The sequence below is a fragment of the Herpailurus yagouaroundi genome, unplaced genomic scaffold (genome assembly GCF_014898765.1).
Source record: "Herpailurus yagouaroundi ecotype Mexico unplaced genomic scaffold, PumYag 195, whole genome shotgun sequence".
NCBI classification, from domain to species: Eukaryota; Metazoa; Chordata; class Mammalia; order Carnivora; family Felidae; genus Herpailurus; species Herpailurus yagouaroundi.
This window is the reverse complement of record NW_024412426.1, coordinates 6,949,790-6,973,400: the sequence shown is the minus strand read 5'-3', so window position 1 is coordinate 6,973,400 and position 23,611 is coordinate 6,949,790. Positions and strand designations below refer to the sequence as shown.

General features: G+C 40.3%; 3 protein-coding genes across 10 annotated transcripts in view; 2 read left to right on the top strand and 1 right to left on the bottom strand.

The window, feature by feature from the left end:
* TOR1AIP1 (torsin 1A interacting protein 1) overlaps window positions 1–2,125 on the bottom strand; it is a 44,093-nt gene extending 41,968 nt beyond the window's left edge. Inside the window, exon 1 of one of the 4 annotated variants that reach the window (XM_040446470.1) lies at window positions 1,422–2,125. In XM_040446470.1, the coding sequence (XP_040302404.1) occupies window positions 1,422–1,899 (478 nt within the window). In that variant the 5' untranslated portion in view covers window positions 1,900–2,125. The remainder of the gene's footprint in view (window positions 1–1,421) is intronic. The other 3 variants (XM_040446468.1, XM_040446471.1, XM_040446469.1) reach the window with 3 other exon arrangements.
* LOC121011793 (torsin-1A-interacting protein 2) lies at window positions 614–22,283 on the top strand. 5 transcript variants are annotated; one of them, XM_040446479.1, is made up of 2 exons: window positions 614–819; window positions 19,823–22,283. In XM_040446479.1, exon 2 carries the CDS (start codon window positions 20,482–20,484, stop codon window positions 20,875–20,877), a length of 396 nt encoding a protein of 131 aa, XP_040302413.1. In that variant the 5' UTR covers window positions 614–819; window positions 19,823–20,481; the 3' UTR covers window positions 20,878–22,283. The 5 variants fall into 5 exon arrangements, with proteins under 5 accessions (XP_040302413.1, XP_040302411.1, XP_040302408.1 ...); XM_040446477.1 differs by lacking the exon at window positions 614–819 and adding an exon at window positions 1,471–1,581; XM_040446474.1 differs by lacking the exon at window positions 614–819 and adding an exon at window positions 6,372–6,484.
* LOC121011792 (torsin-1A-interacting protein 2-like) overlaps window positions 6,384–23,611 on the top strand; it is a 31,901-nt gene continuing 14,673 nt past the window's right edge. The window contains exon 1 of the mRNA XM_040446473.1: window positions 6,384–6,488. The gene's annotated coding sequence lies outside the window, so the exon portion shown is untranslated. The remainder of the gene's footprint in view (window positions 6,489–23,611) is intronic.

Sequence of the window (23,611 nt, the reverse complement as noted above, 5' to 3'; positions counted from 1 at the left end):
ATGGGCTACAGTTTCAGAAATGATGTGGGAGAAAGCAGAGGAGTGAAAAATGTTTAAACCCTTATAGATTTTTTTACTAAAATAGAGGTAAATCCTTCATGTGTTAAAAAAGTTGATAACACTGCACCAGGTTCTGTGGCAGAGTCCATATAATGTAACATTTATTGCCTACTTGTGCAAAGCATTCCTCAGATACTGAAGGAGGTACAACCTAACTTCAATGATGGGATCTTTGTCTTCAGGTTTCTAACCTTAAAAGAAGCACACACTAACCTATATATGAGCTAAACTGTCTTGAGTACCTACACCCAGTAGTAACTTACACAACTTTAACATAAAGTTTTCCACATCAACGCATCTTCAAACGTGTCAGCACTTCAGGTGTCAATAGGTATGTGCTGCCTCTGACTGCTCTGAGCTGAAAATCCACCTCCTTTTCCTGGCCATCAATGGTTTACCCGGTAATTATGTAATCCCATTGTGATTCAAACCCTCGGATTTTTACCTCATAGGTGCCTTACGTGGGGCTAAAACAAAACTTCACCTGTGACTCAGGATTAGAAGGGGAAGAGGGAGGTGGGTGGGAGAGGATGGCTTAAGGGAGTTGATTCACCTGTGACTTACCTAAAACTATACGCTCACTTTGTCAACATCCTTTTGGCCCATTTAGATAAAAACTAAGAATCCTGTTTCGTCAAGCTACTTAACCAATGAGGTTACACTGAGGAACCTCAAGTGGCGAATTTTTGCAGAGATCACCACACGTGAGACAGAGCGATCAGCTCAACGTTCAGGATAACTGACTTAGCCCACCTCGGTGTAAGTACCTGGGAGGGGTCTCAATCAATTCATCAACCACTCTATCCCTTGAAACGCCCACTCCCCAAATTTCCCTTCCCTCTCCCCTGACCTGGGTAGCGTCGGAAAAAGACTGGAAGGTTACATTAGAACCATAACTCTCAGCTAGGGACTTCTGGCTTTTCAGAGTTAAAGGAGGAAATGGAAGTGGCTTTGGTAGCAACATCCGCAGGACAGAGGAAACTGAAGTGAAACGGGAGTCCCAAGTGTTTTGATGTCGCGCCTGCCACCTAACTCGTCCACCCTCCGTGACGGCCTGCAGATAAAGGCAATTCGGGACGCCCCTGCTCGACGCACAGGGATGCGCAGAGCTCCCGGATCAGGTCGCTCAGCACGACTGCCTACCCAACCCTCAGCCGCCTGCACCTCTCGCCCGCCTGCGGTCGGGGCGGACCCCGCGTGGGGGCGCCCGTCTATCCGCGCCGCGGAGCCACTGGAGCCCCGGCGGGGATGAGCTGGGCGGGAGCTTACGCCCGCCCGACACGCGCACACACCGCTCGCGCCCGCGCGCCTGCGCTCGCTCCCCGGCTCGCGGCGGAGACTGTTACCTCCGTCGGTCTCACCTTCAGAGGAATGAGAGTCCCGTAACCCTCTCCTGGTCGTAACCGGAGACGGCTCTAGCAGAGGCTGCTGTGAGTGCTGCTGCTGTAGACGGGTAGTCCTTCGCGTCTTCATCTCCTCGGCTTCCTGGAGTCGCGGCTGCCTCCTCTGCCGAGAACGAAGGTAGTAGGCGCTTTCTCTCACTTCCTCTTTCTCAGAATCAGGCCGGAACTCTTCTAGCGGGACTCGTCTTCTCGCCGGGGACTTTTCCTTGGCTACCCGGGGCTCGAAGTCGCCGTACACTTCTGGCGGCTCTTCCGAGAACCTCACTTCCCGCCGGCCGGGGCGCGACGGCGAAGGAATTCCGTACGCAGGCGCGTCACTGCCGCCGCCATTTTGAGGGGCGAGCCGGCGCCTACCCTCCCGCAAGGGGGGCCGGGGTGTGACGTATAGCCCCCATCCTTCCCTCCCCGGCTCCGCCCGCCTCCCGTCGCCCGCCATAGTTGTTGACGTAGCTTGAGTCGATCGCGAAGGTGGATTTGGGGTCCCTAGATTCTCCTGCCGTGGGTGGCGACGACTTTTCGGGGTGTCGGGCGGTGCTCGCGGCGGTCAGGGAGGCAGTTGAGAGTCGCCGGGGCCTCCGCCTGCGTCGTCGCTGCTGTGCTGCAAACCCGCCTCTGGGCCCATGGTGTGTCCTGAGGGCTGTGGGAGAGGCAGTGCCTATGCTGGGTCAGCTGCTGCGGGTCACTCCCGCCTCCTGGCTGAAGGCACCAAAGAGGAGGAGAAGAGGGAGGACGACGTCGCTGTCCTTGGCCTTGGGGGAAGGTGGGAGGGGACGACGGAGAAGGGACAACTGGCTGGGCAAATTGCCTTTCCTGAGCCCAGCTGCTCGTGGCAACTGTTGCCCGCACGCAGGAGACGCCGGTCCTGGCCCCCTGTTCCGAGTTTCTGGGGGAAGGCCGAGCGAAAGTCGGGGGTGGAGGGGGGGGGGGGAGAAGTTTCGGTCTTCGCCCCCAGGCTGTTGCGCAGTTTTCCTGGAACCTTTTTGATCGACGCCTACCTTAGCCATGCCTTTCCAAACTTATTACTGGAGTAATGATATAAAGATCCTTTTGCAAGGGCTATCTTTTCTTGGAAATTTCTTAGTTTTTAAGCCCCTTGTGAAGGCAGCCAGTTTTAAATTTTAAGTCACCTGTTGAGAGTGCAAAGTCGTATTTGCAGGTATACGCTCGGGTAGATTTCCATTTGCAGAATGTATGCAGTCTTATTCCTGGCTTTCGTGTTAAAGCTGTATTCCAGCAGCACTGTTCGGAAACCTTATTAGTGCTGTGTTATGGACGTAGATGTTTGATAATAACTTTGATTAAATAAGAGCGCTGTAATTTTAACTTAATGGCCCATTCTTATTTTGATTCTGGGCATGACTTGATCTACTGACTTTGATTTAGGGTTTCTTGCGTTTAGTTTATTGAATAAGAAAGCATGATAAAAGCTGTTTGTTTCAACTTTTCATATTTACAGATGTGGATAACCTGCAGTAACTAGCCAAATTTAGACATATAGAAAGTCAATAATTGAGAGAAAAGATTGTTCCCTCAAACATATACACTTGTCTTGGAAGACTTTCTAGAACTTATTTTAGTGAGTAGGTTTAAGAAATTGTAATTTTGGAAACCAATTACTGAGTCATTCTGAAATTTTGGAAGATGTTTATTTCAAGTATTTTAAATCACCTTAGAACGTTTTTCAGTGACTCGTTTGCTTAAACTGGGCACAAATTTCAATTTAATGAAAGCCTCAGGTGTATTATATTTTCACTAATTGTCCATACATTTGGCTAGATAGTTACATGCTTTAGAGAGTCACCTAGGTTTTAGACTGTTAGGATCAGTAGTTTAGTTCTGTTTACAATATACAATATAGCCAAAGAAGCTGGAGGAACAGTATCAAAGGAGATGCTGCTTTTTTTTTTTTTAACTTTTTAAGGGAAAATTAAAACTCTAGTGTTCTCCTTTGTCCGCTTGGGATAAGTGGTATTGTATGTGGAAAATTTGTGAGTCTTAATTCTTTTCTGATAAAATGCTGAAAAGTACTGATACTTGGTAATACCTGGCTTTTATTCACGATTTAAGTAACCCTTTCTCTATAAGGTGCCTATTATAGTGCTCATTAACATATAATTGTAAAAATTCTTTCATGTAATTTTTAAAGGATATAAAACTTTAATAGTGTTAATATACAAAGTTCATATTATGAACATCAGTGCATATTAAGTACATCTTTAAAACATTTACCAGTATCGTCTCTACATAGACACTTTGGATACAAACTTTAAAACTTAGGTTTGGGGACATATTTAAAAACAAAGGACAAGAGGTTCTACATGTTGCTGAATAATCAGAGAAGATGAGAGGTTCTACCTGTTGAATAATCAGTACGGTGGTGTTTTGAAATTTTAAAATGCTTGTAAAAGCTTAGGAAAGAAACTAATGGCTTTCACTTTCCAAAGAAACAAATCATGAGAACATTAAGTAAAGTCAGAGGCATGGTAGCTTTAACATTAACACATATATTTGCTTAGGGTTTTCCCTCTTTGGTCTAGATAATAATCCATAATCCTAGCCCTGGCATAGTCTAGGATTGTCTCCCACTCCTAGCAATCTTACAAATACCAACTTTCATCACTAACTGTGAAGTGAGGCTAAACTCTTATGAAACCAGATATTCTGCTGTAGGTGTTTTCTAAACTGTAAGAGTGGCCCCAAAAGACTTGACGTTAGAGGCAGTAGATTCATAGCCAGTAGTGGAAGGGGTTTGCTGGGTCACCATTACCAAGAGGGGGCATGAGCTCTGGTTGTTAAACAATTACTTTGGGAACGTGAGAGATGTGGAGGAATTCAGTGGCTCAAAAGAGAAGACAGGTTAGAGAAGAAATGATTATAACAAAGAATACACTCATTTAATTCATATATTTATCAAACATCTATTCTGTACCAACACAGATGTTTGATAAATATATGAAAAATTAATGAGTGTATTCTTTAGCCTTAGGGTATTTGCCATATATGAGGGAAGATCTCTATTAAAAATTATAATTCAGATTAAATGGCATCAATTTGTATACCTAGCTGTTATGCCTGAGTCTAGAAATCTGTTGTTGACGCTGGATTTCTAAAACAGCTCTTTTCTTTATTTTTTTAAGTTTATGGATTTATTTTGAGAGAGAGAAAGTGTGAGTTGGGAAGAGGCAGAGAGGAAGAGAGCTATAATTCCAAGCAGGCTCTGCGCTGGCAGCTTGGAGCCCAATGCAGGCTCGAACCCATGAACCGTGAGATCATGACCTGAACCCAATTGGACGCTTAAGTGACTGAGCTGCCCGAGCACCCTTAAAGCAGCTATTTTAAAGGACACAGTTTATTTTAAAATAATGTAATTTTTGTATATGAAGTTTGTTTTTGTTTTTAGGGTAAGCAGAAATCTAGTTACTTAGAAAGCATTTATCAATTCATTGTGCATCATCACCTATCTGGTCAGATAGGAAAAAAATTCTGTTATCTTAGCAGAAAGGCAACACTGTTCCTTTTTTTTTTTTAACATTTTATTTATTTTTGAAGAGAGACCGAGTATGAGCAGGGGAGGGGCAGAGAGAGAGGGAGACACAGAATCTGAAGCAGGCTCCAGGCTCTGAGTTGTCAACACAGAGCCCGACGAGGGGCTTGAACCCATGAACTGTGAGATCATGACCTGAGCCGAAGTCAGACACTTAACCTACTGAGCCACCCAGGGGCCCCAACACTGTTCTTTTCTAATAAGGAAAAAATTAAAATATTAAAGCAAGTTCAAGAAATAGTAGCCAACTCCATTTATTTCCCATTCTCACAAGTAAATGGAAAGTATTTTAGACGGTTACTGCAAATGAAAATGTCTAGCTGGAAGTGTTATACTGAAATTAAGTGAAGTTAAATTCAATGAAATGAGTGGGATATAGTAAATACTGTTCCACTTATTCTTTATTGATTTAGAAATTGCAGTCAATTATTAAACAGTATTTAGGAATCCTGTGACTTTTGCTGAAAGAGAATGATTGAGAAATGAAGGCACCAAAAATCACCACCACATAAAGAATCATTAATCGAATAAATATTTATCTTCTGAACTGTGCTACACAATCCCTCTTCTAGGTACTGGGGATATGGTAGTGAAAGAGTAGACCAAAGACAACCCTCCCTGCCTTGGAGTTTATATTCCACGGGGGTCAGATAAAAATCAAAGTAAAATAGTGTTTTGGTCAGAAGTGTTACAGAAAAAAAAAGAGGAAAGGGAAACTGAGCTTTAGGAGAGTAGGTTTCTAATGTGTTATTTTGAGTTAGTGTACGTCAGGTACAGGAGTTTTAGACTTATTTGCCCCTAACCAATCGTGTGTTCTTCGCTAAATTCCTTGCCATCTCTCAAACTGCACGTTTATGGGATTGACCAAAATAATAGCTATTTTTCATCATTTATTACTATAACTTAGCAGGTACCGTTAGGTACATTAGCATGTTTACGGACAAATGAGGTTTGTAAGTAGCCTTGTCCCCGTTTGACAGGAGCAGACTGAGGGTTAGATTAAGCAACTCGTTTGAGGACACTCACCTTGTAAAGGTAGAGGCCAAGTTCCAAGCCACGTCTAACTGGTACTGGGCATTATTGGGTAGTGCCCTCACAGTACTGGTTCCATGGGTTGTTCCCCGGTGTCTTGCAGAGATGCGCGCTTTCCTGTAGGATTGCAAGGGTATGGTCCCAGGCGGTTCTGTGGTGCGCATTCGCCACGCCTCTCACCCTGGCATTGGCCAGCGGGTGGGGAGTGGAGAGAGGGGCGTGCAGACTGGGGAGGAGGAGGGGCGGGCCGACTACCAGTCCCAGCATTCCGTGCGTCCTTCCCCTCCCCTCCCCACGAAGGTCTTCGTCACGTGGACTGGGACCGGGACGACGTTCTGATCCTCCGCGTCCGAGGTGGGGTGCAGCCCGGCGTTGTGGGGCAAAAACAACACCGAAGGGCTCTCCAGACGTTGACAGTCGACGATTTAAGACCCTGCTAGAATTTGTAAGTAAGTAAAACGTATATACAACTTTTACATGTGTTAATATTTGATCTGAAAGCTTCTTTAAAAAGATTTTTCCAAAACGATCCCTCCCCGCCCCCACCTCCCTACAGCAAAAACCTTAAACGGGGAAGGTTGGGGGCGTATTTTTTTTTTTTTTTTTTTTGGTAGTAAAAGAAGAGAAGCAGAGTCTTGTAAACGTTAAACAGATTAAGGTGGGAATAAATGTTTGAGTTGGACTTTGAGACGAGAAGCAGAATTTCTATAAGGCTCAAAATGTAAACGGGATATCTGACTACAGCTGTGGGTGGTGATTACTCCCTTTACCTGCGTGCTTATTAGCAGGATCTCATCCTACGTAATCTCAATGCTTATAAAGTAGTGCCACCTCCGCGCCCCACCTATTTTAGCCTTAATGGTGCTAAAAAGGGCCAAGGTTGAAGTTTAGTTAGACGCTACAATTACTCATTTGTTTATGTATTATGTACGTATTCTCAGTTGTATTTCATACCTCTTGAGAAAGTTTACTCTTTTCTTTCTTCAAGAAAGTGTATAGTACTCCCTAAAAAAGTGGGGCAGAGAGTGAGAGGAAAAAGAAGAAAGTGTGTAGTATTCTCTACTTTATCAGTAGTGCTTGTTAGACTTTATACACGGTTACAGGAATGAGTTATCTTAATCTGATTCTATATACCACTTTTAGTTTTACCGGTTTTTAGACTTTAAAACATTTTATTTTAGATCTGTATGAGAAATCTTTGTCTTTTTTTTTTTTTTTAAGAATTAGGGCCATGGAATCTATCCATATTTACCAGTTTTATTTTTTAAGCACATGATTAGCATATAAATGGTCAGTGGAAAATCATTTAATGAGAAAAGGAATTTCATGATAGAAGAACTAAAAATCTCAGGAGTCTGTATGGATTAGAATGGCTTGAAAATCTGACATTTGCTATGGAAACTTTTAAGTGAGCACCTCTTCTCAGTAATGTTTATTATGCTGAAGGCAGAGTCCACAACTTGATTACCAGTTTTGTTGCTGGTTTATCACATAACCATGAATGACTCATTTAAGCTCTATTTCATTTGTTTTTCTTACTAGCATAGAGATAATACAAGCCTGAGAGCTCCTATAACTCATGAATAGAGTAACTTATGAACTTAGTTAATAATATTTGAGGATTATTGAGTATTTTAATAAGGTGTTGTGTCTTGTATATAATTTGTTTTTGCCTAAGAAGTTATTTTAAACTATACCATGGAAATCTACGTTTCTCTGAAATGCCTCTTGAATTTCCTAAGGGGAAGTTTGCTCAGAGACTCCCTATCTGCTTCTGCTGTTACTCATTTCGCATTTAGAGTTTTAATTGTGTTAAAATTTAATTAGTATTCTACATCTTATGACTACTATTGTGTCCCACAAGAGATAATTCCATAGAGTGACTATACTTTATTACAAGTTTTGTACAGCAAATCAAGCATTTTGTGAATAAAGAACAGTGTCCCCAACATTGGTTATAAGTATAGAATTTGGAGTGAGAGCTGTGTTTGAATTCCTGTTCTGTCTCTGTGTGACTTGGGCAGGTTACTGTATTGCTCTGATCGCCTTTCCTTGTCTGCAAAGTTACAGATTCATAGGGTTATTTGGAGTATTAAATGGGATAGTTTAAGGACCCAGCAGATGGGAAATTGGGCTTTTTCCTCTTTTCTAACACCATGATTTTGGTAATCAAAATAGGAAGAAAATCCACCTATAATTGTAATACTTCAAAAGATTAAATTGTGGGGCGCCTGGGTGGTTCAGTGGGTTAAGCATCTGTCCGGCTCAGGTCATGATCCCTGGTTCATGAGTTCAAGTCCCTCATGGGTCTCTGTTGACAGCTCAGAGCCTGGAGCCTGCTTCATATTCTGTGTCTTGCTCTTTCTCTGCCTCTCCCCTGCTCACGGTCTGTCTCTCGAAAATGAATAAACATTAAAAAATTTTTTCAAGGGGCGCCTGGGTGGCGCAGTCGGTTAAGCGTCCGACTTCAGCCAGGTCACGATCTCGCGGTCCGTGAGTTCGAGCCCCACGTCGGGCTCTGGGCTGATGGCTCAGAGCTTGGAGCCTGTTTCCGATTCTGTGTCTCCCTCTCTCTCTGCCCCTCGCCCGTGCATGCTCTGTCTCTCTCTGTCCCAAAAATAAATAAACGTTGGAAAAAAAAATTTTTTTTTCAAAAGATCACACACACACACACACACACCCTCTCGTTTAGCCCTTGATCGTGGGCATGTGTAATGTGAATGTAATAACCTTTTTTGCAGAAAGTCAAATTTAAAAGATTGGTTAACTTCGGAGAGTTTTGTTTTAGTTCTGTAAATAAAGCTGTCTGTGTCTGCCTTTATTCTGATCTAGTGAAGAAACAGCATAATTTTCTTTTAACACGGTTTCCATTTGCTCTCCTCATTTCAAAAAATACAATCTCTAGGCACCTGGGTGGCTCAGTTGATTAGGTGTCCAACTTCAGCTCAGGTCACGATCTCCTGATCCGTGAATTACAACCCCACACCGGCTTCTATGGTGATACCTCAGAGCCTGGAGCCTGCTACTTTGGATTCTGTGTCTCCTTCTCTTCCCCTGCCCTGCTCACTTGTGCTGTGTGTGTGTGTGTGTGTGTGTGTGTGTCTCAAAAATAAATATTAAAATAATTAATAAAAACCTCTAGTGACTCTTTTATTTAATAGTTTTTGAGGGCTTCTTGTGTGCCCTCATTATGGCAAATGCTGCTCGTTAACTCTTACAGTGCCTCTTTCTTCTAGGTAGTGTTACTCCTTTTTGTGGTTAAGAAAACAAAGGCATAGAGAAGAGTTCAAGCCAGGTACCGGAGCAGTCGGTCAGGCCTAGGCAGTCTTAGTTCAGAGGAGAGTGCTGCAAGGGGTTTATTTTTGCAGCTTCAGTGTGTGGATTTTAGGTCCTTTATGTAGACAGGAATTGATCCTGGAGGCTGACCTACAATTTCTCTGTATATAAAAGTAACAGTATTTGTAACTACTGTGACCACATTAAAAACAGTTTTTATAGGAAAATGATGAAGAATAGGGAAGTGTTGAGTGCCTGAACAGAAGAGGCATTCACCTATAGTTTTATTAATTGTATCAATGAAAGTATATACAAGATGAATTATTAAGAGTAAACTTTTTTTATTAGAGATAAACATAGGGTTTATAGTGCCGGAAAACTATTCTTTAAAGCGGTGTTTCTCAGACTCTGTGGTGGAACATTAGAATGATCTGGTGAACCTCTTAAAACACAAACTCCTGCACCAGCCTCTCAGAGATTCTGGTTTAAGTAGGTCTGGGGTGGGGCCCAAAAATGTGCATTTCTAACATGCTCCAACATGACACTGATGATTTCCAGTTAATAAGTTTAGTAAGGAAACAAATACTAGTGGTGGCTGTCCAAATTGTTGGCTTGAAGTGAAACTGGTTTTTGAACACTATCTTTTGATAAAAAGAACTAGGGTTTTTGGAGACATAGTTGACTCCAAGGCTGGGACAGGGAGCCTGGAACATCTTGTAGTGCTTGAAATTCAGGAAATGATCAAAAAAGTTGAGGGTCCTGGTTGAAGGCACACAGGAGCCAACTTGAAGGAGCTCCTAATGGCCAAAGTTGGAGCAACAAAATGAATGCAAAAACATTATATAAACCCAAATTGAGGATCATCAGACAGAATAAGTGACCATTACTTTTCAAAAAAGTGTCAAGGTCACAAAGACTAAAAGGTCACGAAAGACAAGAAACTATAAATTACAGATTGAGGAACTGTCTCAGTTTGGAGACGCAGGAGAACCAACAATTAAATGCAATATGAGATCCCAGGTTGTACCTGGAACAGAAAAACAACATTAATAGAGAAACTGGTGAAATTTGAACAGTCTGTAGTTTAGCTGATAAAAACCAATGATTCTTGGTTTTTATAATTGTACTTCAATTTTATGAGATGTTGACTTTGGGAGAAACTAGATAAAGGATGTAAGAGAACTCTGCAATATTTTTGCAACTTTTCTGTAAGTTTAAAATTCGTTCAGGGGGTGCTTAGCTGTCTGTCAGTTGGTAGAGTGTACAACTGTTGATCTTGGAGTTGTGAGTTTGAGCCCCACATTGGATATAGAGATTATTTAAAAATAAAATCTTAAAAAATATATATCATTAGGGTGCCTGGCTGGCTCAGTCATTAGAGCATGTGACTCTTGATCTTGGGGTTATGAGTTCAGGCTCCATGTTGGGTGTAGAGATTACTTACACCTCTTTAAAAAAATAAAATGTATTCAAAATAAAAAGTTTAATACAAATGTGTTGACTTAGTGTAGATAGTAAAGGTGATTAGCGGAGTTGAGCTAAAACTGGGAATCCATTAGTGTACCCAAATATTAGCAAACTCTTTGATCCTTTGTGCTTTGCTTACTGCCTGTACTTAGTCCACCCAAATCTGAACTACAAGTCAGGGGAGTTGGGAGGGACTAAGAAGGGTAAAAAGGATAAGAAGGAAAGGAAGTTTCTTTACTCAGAAAATATGTATGATATTTGAACTGTTCCAGGCATTTAGTCCTTATTTAAGAAACAGTTACCTAAGGAAGTAATTGGAGTACTTTTTTTTCCTTTCTTTAGTACTTTTTCAAATTCCCTTTCAAATATGTGAAAGTACCAATTAATAGAAATACTGGGAAGTTGTGGGAAATTGTGAAAATAATACTAACATATTATGACAACAAATAGGGTACAGAGGAGTGGGCAAGACTTAGAAAGCCTTAGAAATTTAGTTTGAAATACAGACAAATAGCTGGTATAAGTATAGAAATACCTAAGCTTGGCACTGAGTCTCACTATTGAATGACTCATGTTAACCTTAAAGGTTTGACTGCTGGTGTTTGAAATTGAAACTGTAACAATTTGAAGGATGGCTTTTGGTCCATTAGGGCAAGGTCAGTTGAAATGTACCAATAAATGCCTAAAGCAGTTGTTCCCCTTTAAGGTATGCTAGCAATCCATACATACACCTGTTTTATCTGTCAGTTCCTGGGGTAAGAGGAGAACACTCTGCAGCTGTTTCTAACTCAGGATCGAATTTTTTTTTGTTGGCCTGTGTGTTCTTCAAAAGAGGAAACAGTGTATGTGGTAGGTAGCACTGAAATTGTCATCCATATGTCTTCTCTACTGATCTCAAGACTGCCAGATTAGAGCTCGTTCCTCACAAAACAATCTGAAGACTTCTTTAAGGAGCATTTATTTTCATAATAAATTTTGAACAGAATTAGTTTAGATTATGTGAACTTAAAAAGAAGTTCCTTTTTATGCCCATACTCCTTAATCTCCTGTCATCTAAATTCTAAACTAGTTACAAAATATGAAACTCAAAAGATTTGAGTTTGTGTGTGAAATGTATCAGAGATATTGTCTTCTATAAAAAATAGACATTTTTGATTATTGGTTAGCCTTAGAATATAATATTCCAGGGAAAAAATATTCAAAATAGGAATTCAGGGTTTAAAGCATTTACATTTTTTGGGTTTTTTTTAATGTTTATTTTTGAGAGAGAGAGACATCCTGAGCATGAGTGGGGGAGGGGCAGAGAGCTAGGGAGACAGTCTGAAGTAGGCTCTAGACTCTGAGCTGTCAGCACAGAACCCGACACAGGGCCCAAACCCACGAACCTTGAGATCATGCCCTGAGCCAAAGTCGGACACTTAACCGACGGGCCACCCAGGTGCCCTTGTGTTTCTGTCTTTTGATTTTATGTATCATGTGGAGAGTTAGCTAAGGCTGTAGTCTGAGGGATATGTTTTCCTGGAGAAGTCACCCCAATCCTGACTCAGTCTGAGACTTAGATTATCATATGATAAAAAGAATGAGACAATTCTTATCTGTCAAAGGCAGATTTGAGCTTGCTTCCTAACATCTATTCAGGAAATAGTGAAGAATAAAATATAATCAAAATATTTAATGAAGGTAATTAGTATGTATTAAGCTGCCATTATTAGTAGATATACATTTCAGTGGATTAGAGTTGCATTTTCATTTTTCAGTTAAAGTGCTGTTTTCTAAATTTTCTTCTAATAAAGTTTCAGGAAGAATTATAAATTTACTTTAGTTCTTACCAAAAAACCTGATTTGTGTTTTTCATTTGTATGACATTTATGCAGTGGAGAAACTCTTTAAACTTTGGCTTTTAAAACTGTTGTTGGTTAAAAGATTTGTTTGAAAACCTTGCTTTTTCTGTGGGCCTTCCAGAATTTCCTAGGAACTCTACATGCAATCTTTTTATATCTATCTGAAGGCATTTAGCCTTTACCCAAAGTATGGTTTCCTTTCTGGATTCCCTGGACACATAGAAGTCCTGTAAGATTTTCTCTATGTATCCATAGTTCGTGGCTTTGGGCCTAGTACATGGTTGTTTTCCTCAGGAACTTAAAAAATTACGTTTAATAATCAGAGTAATTAATGGTGGTTCTCAAGGTATTTTCAGTATTTCTACAAGCCTAATAGTAATCATATTTACTTTAAATCAGCTACTTTTAACTTAAGCTAATAATGGAATTGAGGAAGGAAACAAATCCAGAATATCTAAATCTTTCCAACTTGATGATAGAGGAATTTTGACTATTTATCTGTAATTTAAAATACTGAAAATTTCTTAACCAGGGCCAGTAACACTATCTTCTTTCTTTGTTAGAAGTTCTGATTGGCAGATTGACATTGGCAGATGTCTAATAAATTTTTTTAATGTTTTATTTTTGAGAGAGAGAGAGAGAGTGTGAGCAGGCAAGGGGCAAAAAGAGAGGGAGACAGAATCCGAAGCAGGCTCCAGGTGCTGAGCTGTCACCACAGAACCCAACCCACCACAGAACTACAACGGAACTGTGAGACCATGACCTGAGCTGAAATCAGACACTTAACCGACTGAGCCACCCAGAAGCCCCAGATGTCTAATTAATAAAAATGAGAAAATGAAATTATTACAGGAATGCTGATTGTTTAGACATCCTTCCAAAATGAGATCTGAGGAAGGGTGTGCTAGGAATAAAAATTGCATTTGGTAGTAAAATGATTGGGAACCATTAACACGTAATGGTTTTGAACTACGTCAGATTCCTTTGGGAGTCTAAAAATACCTCTTTCTAGGAAAAAAACACATGTGTACATAAAACATTTTGTATGTAATTTCAGTGGATGCAGGACCCCCTAAACGTACCCTAGATCTTACTGTGTGAAAGTGGAAAATTGCGATAAGGTGATTTTCTCCACCCCTACCTCAGTATATACACACTGTTGAAGAGCAGCAAACAGCTCATATGTATGAAGAGGCTTCTTAAAGCTTAACTGTTCCTACTTCAGAAAGGCTGTGTCTTATAGTAGCTAGGAGTACAGGCTGTGGAACCAGTCTTCCTGGATTCAAATACTTATTTTTCTGCAGTGACCTGTGTGACCTTTGCAAGTTGCTCAACCTCTCTGTTTCCTTACCATAAAATTGATTATTCTAAGGATTACATGAGTTAATACACGTAAAATGCTCAGAAGAGACAATGGCACTCGGCGTTAGTTATTGTTAGTAAGCATTATTATCTTACAGAGGATTACTATTGAATACCTGGCCAAGTGAGGTTCTCTGGGCTACAACTTACTTAGAAGAAGGGTTCCTTTTTCTAATTTAGTACAAAAGCACCATATGAAATAATGTCCCTGCAAAACGATGCATGTCTTTATGGGAGTATGCCTAGGTCAACTTTGTTTTCCATATCAGTATTAGGTAGGTCTCATTTCTGTGAAGAGAGAGTTGTTTACAATTTTATAAGAAAAACTAAGATCTGTATCCTTCTGTAAGGCTTTTTTTGGTCCCCAGTATATTAGCCACCCTCTGGGCAAAGTAACTGCTGCGCTCTTCTGGTCCACAATGTGAAATTTTGGTTCTGCCTATTAGTCTCTTTTTCTAGCCCATTAGTATTTCCACTCTAATCTTTTTAAAAATTATAACATTGAATAGAGATTCTGTAAGCAATTAGGTTTTACGATACAATGAACCTTGTGCCTCCAAAGAGTTAAAAAAATATTTGTGACAATATTTGAAATGTTCTGTATACCCTTGCCAATCCCATCCCCTTTTCTCTCCCATCAAAAGTAACAATTCTCCTTGTGCTTGTTGTTTTCTTTTTAGCTTTATTGAATATTTATTCCTAAATAATATATTGAAACTTGATGTAAATGAAAATGTATAAGTTTGTGTGTGGGAGGGTTCTACTACTTTCAGTTTTTTTAGGTTAATATTCTTGAGTTTCATCTGTGTGTATATGTATGTAATACAGGCATACTTTGGAGACTAGTGAAGATTTTTTACCTACCACTGCAGTAAAGCATATATCTCAATAATGTAAGTCAAATCAGATTTTTGGTTCCAGTGCATATAAAAGTTATGTTTATACCGTAGTACGTTAATGATGCAATAGCATTATGTTTTCTTTAAGTGTACATACCTTTATTGCTAAAAAATGCTAACCATTATTTGAGCTTTTAGTGAGTCATAATCATTTTGCTGGTGGAGGGTCTTACCTTTATTTTTTTAATATAATTGATTGTCAAATTGGCTTACATACAACACCTAGTGCTCATCCCAACAAGTGCCAGGAGGGTCTTACCTTGATGTTGATGGCTGCTGACTGATCAGGGTGGTGGTTACTCAAAGTTGGGATGGCTATGGCAATTTCTTAAAAAACAACAGTGAAGGTTGATGCATCCATTGATTCTTCCTTTCATGAATGATTTCTTGGTAGCATGTCATGCTGTTTGGTAGCATGTTACCCACACTAGAACTTCTTTTCAGCACTGTAGTGAATCCTCTTAAACTGGGCCACTGCTTTATCAGCAAAGTTTATGTAATATTCTATATCTTTTGTTGTCATTTCAACAATCTTCGCAGGAGTAGATTGCATCTCAAGAAAGCATCTCTATGGATTGCTTTGCTCATCCATAAGAAGCAACTCCTTCATCCATTAAAGTTTTATTATGAAATTACAGCAGTTCACTCACATCTTCAGGCTTTACTCCTAATTCTAGTTCTCTTGCTGTTTTCTACCACATCTACAGTTACCTTCTCCACTGAAGTCTTGAACTTTCAGTCATCTGTGAGGATTGGGACCCACTTCCAGAATCCTGTTAATGTTGATATTTTGGCCTCTTCTCATCAATCAGGAATGTTGTTAATAGCATCTAAAATGGTGAATCATTTCCAGAAGGTTTTCATTTTACTTTGCCCAGATCCATCAGAGGAATCATTCTCTGTGGCAGCCATGGCCTTACAAAACATACTTTTGAAATAAAAAGACTTGAAAAAAAAATAATAATAAGACTTGAAAGTCTAAGTTACTCCTTGATTCATGGACTGCAGAATTGACATTGTGTTAGCAAGCATGAAAGTAACGTTAATCTCATTGTACATATTCCTCAGAGCTCTTGGGTGACCAGGTGCATCGTTAATGACCAGTAATATTTTGAAAGAAATCTCTTTGAGCAGTAGGTCTCAACAGCGGGCTTAAAATATTCAGTAAGCCGTATTGTAAACAGATGTGCTGTCATCCAGACTTTGTTCCATTTATATAGGAAAGACAGAGTAGCTAGCATAATTCTTAAGGGCCCTAGGATTTTTGGAATGGGGGAAAAAGAAGCCTTTTGCTTCAACTTCAAGTTACCAGCTGCATTAGTCCCTAACAAGAGAGTCAGCCTGTCCTTTGAAGGTTTGAAGCCAGGCATTGATATTTCCTCTCTAGCTGTGCAAGTCACAGATGGCATCTTCTTCCAATAGAAGGCTGTTTTAATCTACATTGCAAACCTGTTGTTAGTGTGACCACCTTCATTAAGTAAGTTAGCTGGATCTTCGGGTTCACTTACTGCAGCACCTACACCAGCACCCGCTGCTTCACGTTGCACTTTGATCTTGCGGAGACGGCCTCTTTCCTTAAACCTCTTGAGCCAACCTCTGCTAGCTTCAGACTTTCCTCGTGCAGCTTCCTCACCTCTCTCAGCCTGCATAGAATTAGACAGTGAGGATTTTGCTCTGGACTGGGCTTTGGCTGGAGGGAATGTTGTGGCTGGTTTGATCTTCTATCCAGAGCACTCAGACTGTCTCCGTATCAGCAGTAAGGCTGTTTCACTTTCATAGCACTTGTGTGTTCACTGGAGCAGCATTTTTCATTTTCTTCCAGAACTTTCTTCACTTTCACAACTCTGCTGTTTGGTGCAAGAGGCCTGATTTTCAGCCTGTCTCAGCTTTCTACATGCCTTTCTCAGTGAGCTTACTTATTTCTAGCTTTTGATTTAAATGAGAGATGTGCAACTCTTCCTCTCACTTGAACATTTAGGGATCATTGTATGATTATTAATTGGCCTAATTTCAATATTGTTGTGTCTTAGGGAATAGGGAGGCCTGAGGAGAGGAAGGGAGATAGGGAAACAGCCAGTCAATGAAGCAGTCAGAACACACACAACATTTATTAAGTTCAGTGTCTTACATGGGTGTGGTTTCTGGCACCTCGAAACACTTACAGTGGTAACATAAAAGATCACTGATCACAGATCACTGTTACACATATGATAATAATGAGAAAGTTTGAAATATTGTGAGGATTTCCAAAATGTGACACAGAGACATGAAGTGAGCAAATGCTGTTGGAAAAATGATAGTGATAGACTTGCTTGATGCAGGGTTGCTGCAAACCTTCAATTTTTAAGAAATGCAGTATGTGAGAGGCACAGTAAAGGAAAGTGCAATAAAACAAGATATACCTACCTCGATTTGTTTATCCATTTTACCGTTCATTGTCATTTTGGCTGTTTGGCTGTTACATGCAGTACTACCGTGAATATTTACATTCATGTTTTCAAATGCAGATGTGCAAATTTTCTGGGTTATATACCTAAGAGTGGAATTACAGAGTTCTAGGAAATGCACACCTTCAGCCTTATTAGATAATGCCAAATTAATTCCAAAAGTGGTTGTACTAATTTATGCTCCTATTGTTAGAGTGTAAGGATTCAAGTTATTTGTATTTACCATTTGTTTATTGGGCACATAAACATGAGTACTTCTCTGACACATAGTACTTTGTAGGTGGCTGTGCAGTTGTTCCATACAACCTTATTTACTTGGGTAAATAAAAAGCCAAAAAGCCCTATTCTCAGGGATTTTATGTTTCAGTACAGACAAATGGCTAAAATGTTTACTATATCAAAATGGAAACAACAAAGCAAGGAGAGGGGACGTTATCTCGGCTGCTCTTGGATCTATATGGGGATTCGAGACTCAGGGGATGAAGTACCACTCCGAGGCCCTGGGCTTTATTTAGTGGTCAGCATAAACAGAGATACAGGTATGATGAGCTTGGTTGGGCCTGATGCTTTCAAGCTGATAATGTCAGTGAAGCTGTGGGTGGGGGGTGGGAGTGGAGTTTGAGAATCTTGCCAGGAGCAATTCAGGAGGCCCTCTTCACCTATCAGTGGTAAGGCTTAGGAATGAGGGAAGAGGCTGGTGATAAGTAATCTTACTCTGAGCACTTAGTGCTTTGGGGTCCCTTTTTGACTCTTGGCCCATAGTGGTTTAGAGGATCAGAGGAGGGGCTGTCTTGTCTGAAACATGAGGAAAACTAGAGTTCTTGAAATCAGGAATACTTGGGTCTCTAGTGCTTTGTGGACTCTTGAAGTTGAGAAATGAAGGTTGGGGGAAGGGTGGGTTTATTTTGAGTACTTGGAGCTTTAGGTCTGGCTCTTGACACTGCCAGTGGAGACATGGAGTCCTGGGGGAGGGGTGGTTTTACCGAGAGTGTGCAGTCCCCATTGTCAGACTTGTTGATTTTTGCCAGTCTGGTGGATGTGGAATACTGTCTTGTGCTTTCAATTGCATATTCCCGTTTCGTGCCAAAAATCCACAATTTCTTATCTTTTCAGTGTTAGACTTAGCCATATAACTCTACTAGTGACTTTTATGTTGAGCCCCACGATTGTGTGGCTTTATTCATTTGTTCCATGTACTAGACCTGCAAGGTTTCCCAATTCAATAACTGAAACTTACTCTGGTGCTCTTGTCAGTGGACCCTCAGGTGTTCAGTGTTGTCACCATAAAGGTTGTTAAGTCAGGATCCCTGCGTCCCTTCTGTTGTTCACTTCGAATGAGGAGCTGAATTGGTAGCCCGCACCCATGCATTGTTACCTAACCTCAAAAAGTACATCAGTATATTTACTGACTTTCTCACCTCATCTGGGGCTCCCATCAGAATAGGAGCCCTGTATTGCAGCACTGTCAGAAACTCTTCAGTTACCTTTTAAACTTGCCATTTTAAAATCTGAGTATCACAGCTACCGTTGATAGTCTGTAAGGAAGATGCTTCGGCCAAACCACAACTAAGGCTTTCACTCCTCTGCTTTTCAGGCCAAATCTTTATATAGTCTTAGCACTCACACCTTTCCCTGTGTCTCTTACTGCTCTCACAGGATCAAGCCTCAGAACTCACAAAACACTGCAGAAAAACAAGGTATATATTGTACTCTGGCACATAGTACTTTCTAGATGGCTATGCAGTTGTTCCATACATCCTAGTACCCGACCTTATTTATTTGTTGCATTCAGTGTCATGAAGGAGTATAAAAATGATAGTATCTATAAATTCCAACTTATTTTCTAAATATTTTCCAAGAATTGCTCAGGACTATTGCTCAAGACTATACCTGACTTGCCTTATTAAACATTATAATGCGCATAAACCTATAAAGATAGATGTGGGTAATAAAACCTGTCCCTCGTGGTTTCTTTTTCAGTCTTCAGAAGGATTGCCTCCAACTTCCTATAGTTAGCTTTTAATGATATTTCCTGATGACTTTGTAAGCATTTTCCTGGATAGATTGAAGTCTTTTGTAGAAAGGCTGTCACCATTGTTAATGTTATCCCACACATTACAGGAATATCATATATGTCACCCATTTCACAGAAGAGATACACAAGAAATCTCAAAGTTTTACCAGATTAAACATGATTATACAGACTTTATTATTACTAAAATGCAAAAGGAGTTAGCAAAAAGAAATCTAGTCCTAAGAATACTAAGCTAATACAAATCTTAAATGAACCAAAACCCTTCCTAGTGCCCAAAATAAGCATAACTCCCAACAGATACATTGGTTTGAACCCATATAAAATTGTCATGGAGAAACCCACAAGACAATTCTCATCCACCTTGACTGGCTCAAATGATTTCCAAATGCATGTTTCTAATAATATTGTGAGCAACTCAAAGCCCATATGAGTCGTCTGAAGTTTTATCATTTACAGGTATGTGAAGCATTTCCAGACCCTCCAACCAACTCAACATCAGCTACTTCTCTGTGTCCTGATTAAGGTCCTCCCAAGAAAGACTTCATTGGATCCACGCTCAAGAGGACTCTACCAGGTTTTCCTGACCCCCCTCCATCACTGTAAAGTGCCAAGGCGTTAAGACTTGGGTACCTGTGTTACAACAACAAGTGCCAGCGCCCACAAAAGACCCATTGGACCTGTCAGCTCCTCTGTTTCACCAAGCAGACGTAATAATTTACCAGCAAAGCAGAGTAAGCCAAGTGCCTCTGCATGATACCACCAGCTGATAACACACAAGGAGAAATAACTAATTTAGACTAGAGCCCCATCTTTTCTTGAGAAGCTGGGATTTCAAGGAACTATTCTGAGATCTGTGCTGCTAATAAGCGACTGACAACATTATAGACGAAATCGGTCCCTGGGTTCAGAGACTGAGTTGCAATTGAGTGAAAAACAGACAACGAAATCTTGAAGAATTGCACGGAGGTGCAAGCCAAATTTAACTCTGGTTGCCAAGTATTTTCAGACTGAGAAATTGCTAAACCAGACCTGTAATAGGACTGGTTATTTGGGTATCTGTGTCATTGTTGCCTCTTACTGTTACATTGCTTTCTGTGTTGTTTTTCTAGGCCCAGATGTTCTCAGATAATTCACATTGCCCTGACTGTGGACAACAGTGGTTCCCTAGTTTAGAACTAGGCCATTGGTTGTACCAGACTGAACTTGTTGAAAATGAATGTTACCAAGTATTCTTAGACCGTATTAACAGAGCTGATTATTGCCCTGAGTGTTACCCTGATAACCCTGCTAATAGAAGTCTTGTTCTTCCTTGGTCTTTCCCACTTGAGTGGGCTCCCCAAAATCTTACCAGATGGACCTTTGAAAAAGCTTGCCACCCATTTCTTCTGGGTCCTCCACTGGTTAGAAAAAGGATCCATGACTCTAGAGTAGCTGGTTTTAACCCTGCATTGCAGTTAATCTTGACCAGAACAGATAAAACCTTGAACAAAAAACTTGGCCAAAACAAATAACTTCTTAAACATTCAAAATCATGGAGACTCTAGAGTTTTGTACTCGTAGCCCAAGGAAGATGGAAAAAAGACTCCTTCCTAAATATGATATAGACTGTCACTACCTTGGGGACCTGCTTATTAAATTGTTGGATCTGCTCCCGTGGTCTACACATATTTTGTTCAGCATGAATTTAGTCAGTATTCCAGCCAGACCGTTCATCTAGAACCAGTCTAATCCATGTTCCCTATGTTTTGGAATTCGCTTACCCCTCCTAGAAAGCTCCACAGTCTTATTGTGGACATATGACAGGGTAGTCCTGGAGGAGAGGCCCTATACTGTATGTACCATAATGATACTTCTCGTGATAACTTTTGTGGGAAAGCATCCCTAATAGCTGGATTGTAGATTATTCCAGTAAAACAGCTAGATATTTTAATAAGAAACTACATTGTTCTAAATTCCATCTCTTATACATTAACCCGTGGTAACACTTACATAGGTTATACAAAAACGTGCAGAAATACCATTATCTATATTCACTTGGCTCTGCATAAGCAAAGACTATCCTGTCTTTGTGGTGACTGAACTTAGAATGTCTTCCCCTGGAAATGGAAAAGTACTTATACTATGATATGAGATAGATGATGAAAGGCGGTATCAAGCTTGACTCCATAGATACTATGAACAGTCTAGGGGAAGCATCTCTCTCAGAACTAAGAATGTTTTGCTGGACATTGACCACATTCTGGTCTTCACTTGTTTATGAGAATCATGGAACCACAGTATAGGAGAAACGTAGAAAAATCTGTTGAAAACATCTCAGAGGCCACTGAACAATTGTAAAATCCCTCTTGAGATACTAGATAATTCAGTGCTTGTGTAGCGGCTCAACAATGTTCGTAAGGTCCCAGGCTCTTTCTGTTCTTCCCCCCTGGGATCCTTATGGAAGCTTTTTGTCCTTATAGTTGTTTCCCCAGTGAGTACAGTGTGGCTGTTGCTGTTACAGACATTTCATTCCCAATCAAAGGCCGGAAGTAGGATACAGAATGCTTTTTCCTTTCAAGTTTTTTTTTTATTTGGGGAAAAAAATATTTCTCCAAAGTCCCTTGCAGATTTTCATCTTAAATCTCATTAGAAGGTACTGGTTCACAAGAGAGCCTGAGAGGCCTGGCAAAGGGGAATGGGGTGAGCAATGCCTGGGTAAGATATATTGTGTCCCCTAATAAAATCAGGGCTCTTTTAGGAAGGGATAAGCGAGGAATGGCTATTGGTATGCAACAAATGCCTACCACATGTTGTGCAACCTGAAGTTGTTATTCTGTATAAAGGATGTACCCTGGAGATCTACCCTGTATCTGCCTTATGTCTATCAAAATGGAACTTCTCTCTTGTTACATTGCTGAATAAAGTGTGTGGACTGCTATATTGAGTGAAGACTAGTTAGTTTATCATTAACCCTTGGTTAATAACTCCCTTCACTATCCTAAAGCTCTTTCTAAAAAGTGAAGTTTTATTTAGAGGTATTGCTTTTGATCAATATTATTGTCGCCTAAATGTTTTCAAACACATACTGACAAACACTTTACATATGTGCAATTTTAAGTATCGGCAAAATGTTTTAACCAAAGATGGTTTTAACTAATGTCTCCTTTAAATAGTAGAAAAAAATGAAATGGATATGTACTGTTGATTTTCAGACTAATACCTAGATGAGCTTGTGAAGATATGCACATTTCTTGATCTCACAGAAATTTTGATTCCTTAGGTTGCTCTTGGGGCCCAGGAATCTGCATTTATAAATAGTGCTGCAGGAGATTCTTATGCAGGTGCTGTATGGATACTTTGAGAATTACAGTGGCAGCACCTCTGTGGTGTTTAGTTATCTGGCTTTAAAAGGAAGGAAACTGAGTACTCCCAATACTGCATGGTAGTGATAATTATTGTATTTTGCTAGTGACATTTAAAGAGGTTTCGTGTCAGACTAAAGGTTGCTGTTGATATTTCTGGTTATAAGTCAGTCACATTTTTCTCGAAGTACAAATATGTTCTAAAATTAATTCTCAAGACAAATGATCTAGAGGGTTATCCAACATTTTAGATTATGTGAGCCGAATTAATCTACTTCCATACTGTGGCAGAGTTGATACTGCTACTTATATATAATGGTGGCCATTTTAAAAATGACTTTTATGAGTACTTCCTGTTATTTGATGGCAGACTTAGGAGTGGAAAGTTAAAAGAAACATGCTGGGGTAGCCTGGGAAAGAAATATCTACTGAAGAGGAGGGTATCTTGGGTTGTGGGTGACTGAGTTAAGATCTCTAAGTGATAGGAGAAGGAAGCCCAGGCAGGCAGGAAGGCATGAAAGAATTGCGTGGAATCCGGAGTATGTGGCAATCAGCATGCTACATATATCTGTAAGAGTGAGATGAGCCATATGCCCTTCCGTTTCTTCAGTCTTTGACAGCCCTTGATTCTCCATGGAATCTTAACACAACTTTAAAATTGCTTATTACAGAGGAAAAACTGGCCTTTGCAGCCAGTTGACCTGTGTTCATCTTCGAATTCTGGCACTGTTAAATGACTTTGGGCATTTTAACCTCTCTCTTCAGTTTCTTCATCTGTCAAATAGTGCAGTAATAACCTACCTCATAGTGTTCTGGGGTTGAATGTGATAATATATGCCAATCATATGGCACATAGTACGTCTTTAGGACTAGAAAAAGTATAGGAGAACAGGTAGAACTCAGA